The 12,253-nt window shown below is 39.0% G+C and overlaps 1 protein-coding gene across 1 annotated transcript; it reads right to left on the bottom strand.

Annotated features, from left to right (window-relative positions):
- Window positions 1-2,133: 2,133 nt before the first annotated feature.
- Window positions 2,134-4,014, bottom strand: LOC113354089 (bifunctional protein STORR-like; the record flags this gene model as incomplete). Its single annotated transcript, XM_026597528.1, has 3 exons — window positions 3,265-4,014; window positions 2,809-3,161; window positions 2,134-2,718 (listed from the first exon to the last, which is right to left on the bottom strand). Coding segments are annotated over exons 1-3 (1,683 nt in total), but the record flags the coding sequence as incomplete, so codon positions are not given.
- Window positions 4,015-12,253: the final 8,239 nt, after the last annotated feature.

Below are 12,253 nucleotides of genomic sequence, written 5' to 3' on the forward strand. Positions count from 1 at the left end.
GATTATTCTTGTAGACTCAAGAAAAAAAAGGGTAATGGAGTATCTTAACTTGAATACTCAAGAGTTATAGGATGTCTGATGAATTTAATGAAATGTATGAGTCCGGACATTGCCTATATTTTGAGTAAGTTAAGTAGATATAATTGTAGTCCATAGCAATAGCATTCAGATGCACTTAGTAGAGTATTATGGTACCTAAAATACTCTATTACCTTTTATTTGATTTATTAAAGGTATCTTGCTGTCCTTGAGGGACTTTGTGATGTAAACTGGATTGTTGACTCAGAGGAGTCTAAGTCTACGAGTGGATATGTTTCACTCTAGCATGAGGGTTTGTTTTTGGAAGATTTACAAACAAACATATATTGCTCAATTCATTATGGAATCTGAGAGTATTGAGTTAGATAAAGCACGAGAGGGGGCCGAGTGCCTAAGATGCTTTTTAGAAGACATTCCTCTCTGGCATAGGCCTGTGCCATCTATATATATACATTGTGTTATCCAAGATATAATAGATAAAGCTGAAAATAACTTATCTCAATCGACGTTATTTCCATTGATTGGATAAAGTCCAAGGAGAATATCGCGCAACCTTTGACGAAAGGTTTATCCCAAGAGATAGTTAGAAATGCATCGGGGGGGAAGGGGCTTAAGCTCATAAATCAAACTTGCCATGAAGGATACTCAACCTTGCTGACTGGAGATCCCAAGATCAAGGTTTCGAATGAGACAACTAATTTGTCGTGAGTAAAGGTAAACACTATCAGAGAATTTTATTCTCTGTCCCTTCCCTATGGTGTAGACGTGATAGTGTGATTGCATGTGAAGGATGACTTTTAAGAAGTCTTAATGAGTTCTATAGTTTCAATTTAAGATTGAAGTGGGGTGTAGAATTAACACTCTTTATGGAAACTCACCTATCTGAATGAGGAAGTGGGCCGCTTCCTATGAGAATATGAGCTTCGATTCTCTAGAGCATTTTGAGAAATAGGATATGTCCAGGGCCAAATTGGACAAAACAACACGAGCTTGGCAGCAACCTTGGAGATATCACCCGTGTTTGTTATCGTGAATTACATCAAATGCTAGCAGTACAACACATAGTTCACCCTCTCTAGCAAGTAATTCCGGTAATATCTCGCTAAGCAAAGGTTCAAGACCTCATGGACACCTCTGCCTAAAATGGTATTTCTTGCGCTTTTTATGTGATTTTCGTTTTGATGGTTTTGGTATTACTGGAACTTAGGACCTAAAGGTCACTAAGGGTTCACTAGTTCATGCTTTTTCACTTTGGTGAAAGATACCTATAGTCTCACCATGTGAGAACTAAAGATGAAAGCTCTCAATACTATTATGATTTGTGCAATCCATAGTATGACCTTGGGGTCAACACACTTTTGTGTGAGGGAGAGGACGTAGAAATGACTAGTATGATTTCAAAACTTGCACGATCAATCTGTTTAGATCGTGAGATTGTGATGTTGATTTACCAAGATCTATCTGTATTTTCATGTTTTACTGAGTTTTCATTCATGTGGGGGATTGTTGGAAAACGATTAATAAAAAATAATTTTTTAAAGGTTTAATAAAAAATTATAATTTATTGTTTTCTTTTGTGAATGAAACTTATTAGTCCCACATTGTGGAGTTTCCAATTTTTAGTAATTTTAAGAAACTACATAAACCTTTTAGTCCCACATCGGGGAGTTTTTCTTCTTAAGTTGTATTTGTCAATTATATAAACAAATTCACTAGTTTTGTAAAATCTATGAGAAAGGGGTTACTCTATATTTAGAGGGACCCCTATGGGAAAAAACATTTTATATTGTTTTCTCAAAAGTATTCGAGATTTTCCTTTATGGTTTTTCGGAGTTGCCAAGCTCAAGTTGAGCATCTACTACATATGCTAGTAGTAGGTGTAGTAGGGTGTTTTATCCTGAAGATATCCGTCATGTGAGTGCTATAGCATCACTCTTGAGTGTAGTCGGGCGCTAATGTCTTAAGGCCAACGTGTTGAACACGTGACTCACTCTGTTTTTCCAAAATTTGCCTTGTTGCTGTTGCGGAGATATGGGGAGCTCGTCCGTTCATCAAATCGATCACTTCCATTATAAAGGAGCTAAGTATCAATAACTTTTGCTTATTTAATTTTTCCTTGTTTTTGATTATTGCATCCAACAGTGCCTTCATTTCGAACTCAAGAATAAGGCGTGTAAGTACCAAATGCATCAGTTCCAATGCGAAAGATGAACCAGGGCATTTTCGCCTACCGGTTCCAAATGGTATGAGTTCATGATCATGACCCTTTGCAATATCAATCTTTCTTTTGTTGTCGCTCAAGAATCTCTCAGGTTGAAACACCGTTGGATCTTCCCACACTGTTGGATCACGTTGCATTTTCCATACGTTAACCCATACTCGTGTGCCAGCAGGAACACAGAAGCCACCCACAACACAATCATCACTAGTCATTCGCTCCATGACTGGACTCACTGGATACAACCGCATGGATTCTTTGAATATAGCGTGGATGTAAACAAGGTTACGGACATCATCAACGTCCACAACAATTATATCACTAGTTGATCTCCTTTTCATTTCAAAGTGTGCATCTACTTCTTCTTTTGCCTTGTTTAGCACATGAGGATGGTTCAACAACAAAGAAATGGTCCATATCAAGACCGATTTGGTTGTGTCTGTCCCAGCCGACATCATATCCTGTAAGTACCATCAATTTATACATTATCATTATCGAAATTATCTTAGTTTTAATAAGAAATAATACCAAGTAATTAATATCATATATACCAGGATAAAAGATTTGATGGATATTTCAGGATTCTCCCCAGGAAGTTGTGACTGCTCCATAAGCGAAAAGCAAATGTCAATGAAGTCTTCTTGCTTATCCTCAACAGCTATGTTCGTTGAATTGTATTCTTTTCCTTTAGTTTTACAAAATTGTCTCTTCTGCCGACGTTCTTCAATTATACTCCCAAGTGTCATGTCTAATTTCTTGCCACAATTTTTCATTTTTCTCGTAAGACCAGTTAATCTATCAACCCACCCTAGCCATGGAACTATAGATGAAATTGAAGATGTGGTCACAAAATGTGATGCTTCATGGTGTGCAAGTATGAATCTTTCGCGGCTGCTCATGATACCTGTACAAATCGAATATAAAGTTACTCAGTAACGCCACAAACAATATAGCTCACAATAACGATATTCGCCTATAACATATACTTTAATTACCTATAATCTCACCTGTCTCAGAATTTGATTCAGATCCGCCTATGCCAACTATCCTACCAACCACGTCGTGCGTCAAGTGTGTGAGCCAATCATACATTCTTATTAGAGCGATTGCAGGAGTAGCAGCTCCTTTGCTGTCATTGTTATGCTTGTTGTTGTTGCATAACTCATAAAGCTTATTAAACGAGGTATCCACTTCAGAAGTTACAAAGTGTTTGTACTTCAAAAATGTTTGATTAGCGAGGAGGTTGTGTGTAGTTATCTTCCGGAACTCCCTCCAATATTCTCCATAAGGTACCAAACCAACTCCATATCCATTTTGATAGAACATATGCTCAAACGCTGAATGGGGAGGACGATTCGACAATAACTTGTCATTGGTTCCTGTAAAACACTCTTTTACCATTTCCCAACTACTCACTATTAAGGTCTTATGACTACCGAATCGTATGCTAAAAATGGGTCCATACTTATCAGCCATTTTTGCAAGAGTTATATGTGTCGACTCTTTGGAGTTCGTGATAAGACGAAGATGACCTATCACAGGCCATGCACCCGAAGCTTGTGGCACCGGAGTTTTGGTAACTGATGTTGTACATGATGATGATGAGTACTGCTTCTTCAGACCCTTCTTATTTCTCTCAATGCTAATAAGCTTATGTACATTGTAGATAATAGTAAGAAATATGAGTAAAAGATCAGCATTGGAAATTTGAAGATGTGAAGAAAAATGTAAATATTTCTTAAAGAACTCCATTGTTCAATATGTGCCTACTTCAGATTATTACTGTTGTTGGCTTCAATTTATAGCAGAAGATGAACATTCGATGTCGTTGGCTGATTATTGGACGATCTGGACCCTCTATGCATATCACGAGTTACCCGTGAGTTCATGCAGAAACTTAATAATAGCAAGTATTATATATTCTTTTCGGATTCATAGACTTCTAACTATTTCACGCAAAGAAACGCAAAATGACGATTGATATTGTTGTCATCATGGCATTTAACGTGAACGAAAAGTATTTCCTTCAATCCGAAGTCATCTATTTTAATTATAGCGAAATATAACAATTTAATTTAAACTCCCAAGAAGAAAAGTATCCAAACCTCCACTTGGAGGTGCAAATCGTGTCAGCTCAGCACAATTCATCCCACGAAATCACGTGTTTAGCGTGCTATGTAACGTGTTTTGTTGTGCCGAAGATAATGACGTATTGTGCTAGAAGGCGTGCTATGTTGTGCCAAAATAAACGTGTTGTGCTATGTCGGGCACATCTATTTTATATTTTCCAACATAAATGTTTTCCAAATATTTTGGTATATTATATGTGTTATTATGAAAATAAGTCAACGATAATAAAATGTCAATAATTAGGTAGAATAATGGTTCTTTTGTGAAATATGCACAAAATGTGATGGATTGTGCCATGTTGTGTAGTATTTTATGCATTTTATGACGTGCTTTCTTAACGTGTTGTGTTGTGTCGTGTCATGCGCTTATCCATACCGCGTGTTGTGCTGGGCTGCTGGGATTGTGCTTATCCCAGCCCGTCCCATGAAACTAACATGTTGTGTCGTGTCGTGCTAAGCCACGTGCTGGGATGGATTGTGCTCAAATTTTAACGTGCTGTGCTCGTACTGTCAGGCCCAATTTACACCTGTACCACCACTTGACCACTAGCATGTAATCCTATTTATTCTTTGACAATTGGTTTGCGTTACTGGAGCAGTAGTTTGGTCAACACCCATTAAAGTTCATAATAGGGATGTTTCCTTTATCCCAGCCATGACCCCTTCACCGTCTATATATGTTTTCCGTTTACAATTTGCGGAAAACACTTGTTATTGCAGTAGAACTTCGTTAAATTAATCCGTAATAAGTTGATAATTTCGGTAACATAATATTTTTTATCAGTTCCGATTTGGACCAGTGTGCTAAATTAATAATCCCGTTAAATTTATAAGATAATAAAAATTTAAAGTTTCCAATAGGGCCCAACATATATACAATGTGATAACGTTATATTATGGTACTTATTAAAATAGGTATTTGTTTTTGTACACATTTATAATACATTGGAGTTCATCTTTAATTTTTTGTACTCTCACGAGAAGTTCCCAAATAATTTTACCGTGTTTTCTTTTTCTTATTTTAATTTTAATTTAGCAGTCACAAGACTATTAATTTATCGAAGTTTTACTGTATATATTTTGATCGATCCATCACGTGATCATCATATCAAATTTTAATTTTTTGATCTTCTTGTTTGAATATTCAATTTTAAAAAGTCCCTTCAGTGAGCTTGTGTTTGTAGGTAAAAACTGTTTCTGCTGTTTTGGTAAATTTGGGTGTGTGGATGAACAACAAATCTAAACCTAAAACAAATACATTGCACGGGAGTACTTTAGATTCGAGAGATCAAACAGTACAATCCTGGCCTAAACCAAGAAATGGACATTCCAGTCTTGCTTCGGTCAGAAAAATGAAGGAGAAGGGTTGGTCTTAGCGAGGGAAGCAAAGAAGGTGTTGAGACCAGAAAGGTTAATTCTGAAGGTGTGGCTATTTTATGACTTGCATCAGAATTTTGAATGCGGAATGAAAGCTATCAGTTCTTTTGTATTTTTTCTGGATACTGTGTTGTTGTTCTCACCAAAACTTGTTGTTTTGTTGAAATAGGTAAAACCTATTTATACAAGTCATAATTGAACGCACCCTGATCTCGTAGAAAGTGGGAGTGATTGAGTGGTGGAGAAGTGGGGTCATGTGTAAATGCCAGAAACCACGTTCCCACTATGAAGAAAACTGGTTAGTTTACACACACTACTTCTTGCCGCCACAAACTGCCCTGCTTTCTGACACTTTCTTATAATGGGCGTGTTGCACGCCGCACGCTGTAAACCGCCAGACCAATACCCTGATTAGCATCCCCCAGTTTGTGACATATTTGATGTCTCGAGCATGTTCGTGGAAAATGTGTAGCAGATTGTTGAATGAGTCCTGTATGCAAGACTTAGCTATTCTAATTAATTGTATGCCAACTAAGTAGCAGATATCCATGTGTGGCAAGTCAAAGTAAAGAGACTTGCCACAGAAAAATAGCATGTGATGCTATTAGGCGTGTCTTGGCTGGTCGCCCAAAACTTGCCACGACCTGTCAATTCTGTGGCGAATTTGGACGGCTGAGATTCTGGCTTATATGAAAGGGTGGCCGCTAATTATGGACACATTCCATTTGGCATCTGATAATAGCAAAGTGGCGTTATTGGCATATGCCGATGGTATGATGGCATATTTAACGCATGCCAGTGGCATAGTGGCGCCTGACGTAGCCGCGACATCTATTTTGGCATATTGGTGTTAGACCCAAATATGGCTCCGACAACATTGGCCATGTTGCTATATCAAACTTAAGGCCTTAGGAGAATTACTTGACTTGGTTAGCATGGAAACTTTATCCAAATTAGGGTTTGGCATATCGAAGCCCTAATTAGCATGTGTGGCATGGCCGCGACACGGTAGCGTCTTTATGCAATCAGTGCCATGGACACATTAAAGGAATTATGACAGCCCATAATATGGGAATAACCACAGGCGTAAGGATGGACACGGGTGATTATAGTATGACGCTGTTTTTAGGGTTTGTTGCGTCCCACATGGCTCGTGTCATGTTGTGGGGCCAAACTGGTGGAATTTGGGCCACAACTGGAAATTAGGGTTTCGACTAATGCCACTAAAGCAAAGCCGTGTTTCTGATTAGGAAACTCTAATTTAAGTCTGTTATAGCGTTGGCCACGAACAGAAGGCAGATTAGCACGTAGGCGCGCTATTTATGGCACGTTGACACGTTCGGCATGCTGTTGCGGCAAAGTGGCACGTTTGGCATGTTTGGCATGCCAATTAGCGTATTGGCGCATCGTGGCATGTTTGGCATGCAACTAGCACTCCGGAGCGGAATGGCACATTTGGCATGCATGTTTGGCATGCCATTAGCATGTTGGCGCGGTTTTTGGAAAGCCAATTGGCTTTGTGGCCATCTGGCGCCATTTGACTTTTTCAACACTGTGGCAGGTTTAGAGCGACCTGATTGGTCAATAGAAAGAGGGGACGTCCAAGCATGGGCCTGGCCATACTTCCATCGCGCGTGGAGGATTTTAAAGCGACCTGATTAGTCGATGGGAAATAGGGCCGACAAGTAGGGGCCCAGACACAACTCATGTGCGTGTGGCGGGTTTAAGGCGACCTGATTGGTCGACATGAAACAGGGGCCGGTCGGGAAACATGGGGTGTAGCCACTTGCAAATGGCACCGGTTGGCCTATAGCCACATCTCCCTTTGTTGTTGCTCTTATTCCGCGACTCTTTTTATTCCTTGTGTTTCTGATTTTGGGTAGGATTTTGAACCTACTAATCCACGGCGGATTAATTGCCTAGTTTACCTAAGCTTGGTTTCGACCAACGGGGTCTAATATACCGTGCAGGGCGTAAAACCCTAATGTTTGCATATCAGGTTAATATTTGAATCTTGTGAATTATCGCAAAATTGATTGAATTCTGTGTGTTGACACAAAGTTCTTTAAGTTTATTTCCATAGCGCAGTATGCTTTCCGATTGAATACTTTTATGCAAGTTCCTTAAACTTGATACTTGGAAATTCGTGCTACTCTGCTGCGAGTGAACACAAATTTGCATGCCATATCAATATTAAGGGTTCAGCCGGGGAACATAGCACAGAAAGCATTCAAAGAAACTTATATTAACTGAATAATACATGCAAGGTGCCAAAATTTACAGAATATCTGGATTGTTGCTACATGCACCATTCTGGATAAATTTCATGTGAAAATATTGAGTTTCTCAATAAATGTGCCAGTGGAGAGGTTGAACACTCAACACTTTTACATGGATTTGTCTCTTTGCAGAATGACAAAATATTAGATGTGAGGTTTTACAAATTTAACCCTGACCTAAAATCCACCATCAACATTAAGTCCCCTGCTTAGCACGTAACAGTGGCATTGTTGCGGGATAAGCATGATATGGTGCCAGACGAGGATAAAAAAAGAAATCGAAAGGGCAATACATGAAGGAATTTCCAGAGAAAATTCGACCAACCTTTGGAAAGAGGCATGAGTAGTATATGATCCTCGTGTTGGCGGCTTGGCGTACTTCTGGCTCGGTCATACGGTGATGGTGCTTGGCGTTGCAACTTTGGCCACGGAGCGCTGCAGGTTGAGCGCCTGATGTGTTGGCGTACTGCTGGCTCGGCTACAGGGTGTTGACGCTTGGAGCGTTGGCGTGGTGCTGGCTCGGCTACAGGGCGTTGGCGCTTGGAGCGTTGGCATGGTGTTGGCTCAGCCGTGGAGATTGGTGTCATGGAATGTTGGCACCACGGGCCAAGCTTCCTTCTTCCGTGCATGGCCCAAAAAGGAAACCTTCTTCTACTCAAACTCTAAAAGCGCTATGCATATAAAAGACGTTGCCCATATTCTCTATTTTTGTATCGTTGGCTTTGTTTCCGCATCTTCATGTTAGCAGCAAAGGTGCATTATTCGTGAGCGGATCAGTGGAAGGAACATCGGCAGTAAAAGCAGGCGAGCATATTTCAGATATGTATTCCAACGTCTCTTCCCTTTTGTTTGCTCTTCTGTATTGATGTAAACCCTAGCCATAGGCATGTCTTCCATGAACTCGTAAAAATACTCTAATATGAATGATTTCTCTTTGACAGTAGTATTGTAGTAGCGTTAGCCACAACATTAATAGTAACGAAACCGATTATTATGCAAAGCAAGCATGTATGGGCGGGTGGCCGCCGTTGGCTCCCTTTTTCATAAACCCTAGCTTTAGGTTGTTTTTTTTGTTTGGCAGTGGGCACCATTACCGAGACAAGACACGGTTTCGGCTAATTTCCAGCAGCAAGTATTTATTTGAGCGAGCATCAGTCCCCATTCCTCTTGGCCGCGAGTTCCATGACATGTGTCCAAAGAAAAATTTCTCGTATAAAATTTGTTGTTGGCTCTTAATCATTGTACCTAAAAAAAATCTCCATTTATGGCTTTCTTCAAAGTAGAAACTTTTTCTGTTTTGCTCCGTTATAGTTACTTCGAAAGTAAAGGTAGCATAAGGAATTTTGTTAAGATGTCACCTGAAAGCAATTCTGCCGCCGCATCGAGAAATGCTAACAACTCCGAGCCAAACACGGATGATGAGTTATTTACAAAGTCTGCTACAGTTACGAGGACCCATCCCAAATTCGTGGAAACCCTTCTAATTGATTCATATAATGAAGGAGAAGTCCAATCAGTCTATCCTGGGGGTATAATGAGGTTTTTCCTTCAGAAGAAAGAGTATCTGGCTTCTCCCATTGACTTCAAGATTTGTCATAGTCCATTGCGTTCTTATGATAAATAGATGAAATTCATGATAAGCCAAGACCATGTAAGGGCTAATATGACCGAGGCGCAAATCATGAATGCTGTCATGGCATCTGGGACACTTCAAATTAGAAAAGATGTTGCAGGTTTGATTACTTTTATCTCCAGGTGGTGTCTAATGGTTATTTTCAATGATGTTGTAGTAAAAGATTCGTTGAGACTTGTGAAGGAAGATTTTTTTAGACTTAATTTTTATAAATAAAAATAACAAACTCAATTAAAAAGTGTTGTAAAAATTATGGAGAGACCGGTGCTAGGATTCCACTATTGGTCGATATTAGTGATATAATAAAACAATAGTTATGCAACTCAACATTCAAATGGATTCTAATAGTATTGCCAAGACATGTAGATTTTCAAAAGAATAGATGTTAATCCAAGCATAGAATATCAAAACCCTAAAGCAAGCATATTCTATCAAGAGAAAATACACCTAACTAATTAAAATCATATAATCAAGTTTTAATTCAAAGCAAAAATCATAATAGAGTTGTTATAGTTAATTAAAAATAGAAATGTATCACTTTTATCGAAACAACGACTTCCTCCATAGCCCCAAGGATTGGGGTCTAGCTCCGCATATTGGAAACACACTCAGAATAATTTTTCATTGCTCAAAAGTGTTTACAAGTGATGAAATGGGAGAAAATAATGATTAAACCGGGTTTGCTCTAAACGATCCCCAAACTCTCCATCCCCTCACTGATACCCAAGACACTCTTATTTATACTGTGAAGCCAATCTGAGGTCGACAATCATCTCAATTACTCCAAAATATCTTTGCAGTTAATGAAAGTATTTCACGGGAATATTTCCTCTCCATTTTCACACGTCTTCTGAGTTGTATGGTATATCCAAATCTTCTCATTTAATTGAGCCAAATAATGAAGAGAATATCTTCAACTAATTCCGTGAATAATTTCTTCCCTGTTTTCGAAAATATCCAAAAGTATACGATTTCCTTCCATTCAAGACACGTACAAAATCTTATTGTCATGGTAAGAAGATAATCATGTCTTAAAGACACAAATATCCCCATAATATCATGACCAGAATCGTACACAGTTGAGATTTCTTTTCCCGCCAAATATCTTTCCCGTGAAGAAGAAGATGGGTGCCCCCCATCCGGTACTGGGGTGCGAATAGCAGATGCCATGAGGGGTGTCTCTGATTAGCTGCTTGGGTGCAAATATCCTTTGGTTACCCCTTATCATTTGGGCGCCCCTTATCCATAAGTGAGAGTCCGAATAACACGTTCTTTCCGGTGCTTTAGACGAGTTTTCGAGCCGATTTTTCCAAGAATGTTTATTTCCAAAAATACCTAAAAACACATAAAATACCATAATAAGTACAAAAATCGAGTACCAACAATACATGAAATTAAGGACAACGTAGACACAAAAATGTGTATATCAAATACCCCCAAACTTATTATTTGCTAGTCCTCGAGCAAAACTAATCTGGAAAATAAAATGACTACACTTAGCACGTGCAGCAAGCCGTTAAACCTCTAGGTGGCCCTAGCGGCGGAGTGTTGTCTCCGGAGGGTTTACCAGAGGTGTACCCACAAAACCTTTACTCCAGACCCTAGCTATCTACGTGGAACCTTGGAAGGCACTAAAGAATCTCCTTGGTTGGAATACTTATTGACTACAGGAGGAAGTACCCTGATGCGAAATTCCAATTTTTGTACACGAGTTTGCACCCAAGCATACCAAAATTCATATAAAGTGACATAGCTCTACTCAGATAGTTTCTGGACATCATAAACCGGAGTCAACCAATCACATGGATAGATTAAGAAGATGGATGTAGAGAAAAACGTAGATGATGTTAACTAAGGTGAACCTATCCTAATGGATTGAGATACTGGTCTGTACTAATATCAACACACCGGCATATACAAGGGAACCAGTGGTCGATAATCCTAACTCTAGATCAACTCAGCTGGCATATACAAGGGTACCAGTAGTCGAATTTATTGTATTTATTCCGGTTGGTCTGGTCTCAAATTTTTTTTTTTGATCTCAGTAACTCTATTTCACCCTAGCAATGGTAAAAAGAAAAAAAAAACTGATCAGGATTCTTTGGATGTTTCCATCACGAGGATATGGTGAAACTATCATTTTTTCTCTTTCTCTAACACCTGAGCTATGTGCTTTTATAAATAGACTCTTCTATATGTTTCCATCTAATCAGATTGGTTCCTCAACTCCTAGAACCAAAATGCTTCCATCCACTTAGATTGGTTAGTGCCATCCTTAATAAACATAAATTTCTAGGTTCTGGAGTTTATTTATTGCATCTAACAAAAAGTTTCTTCCCCACCCCAAACTTAAATCTAACATTTTCCTCAATGTTCTAAAAATGAAATTAAAAACATGAACAAGGAGAAACTGTTACCACTTGAGGAAAAGAAACAAGGAAGGACATTACCGTGCGCATGAGCGCGGGTTCCTCCCAGTAAATGCTAAATTTAAAGTCTCTAGCTAGACATCAAATACCTCAAAAAGGATTGCCACCTCCCAAAGTCGTATACCAATAGTCGAAACAATTGTGGGTCC

Source organism: Papaver somniferum, chromosome 2 (assembly GCF_003573695.1).
Source record: "Papaver somniferum cultivar HN1 chromosome 2, ASM357369v1, whole genome shotgun sequence".
NCBI classification, from domain to species: Eukaryota; Viridiplantae; Streptophyta; class Magnoliopsida; order Ranunculales; family Papaveraceae; genus Papaver; species Papaver somniferum.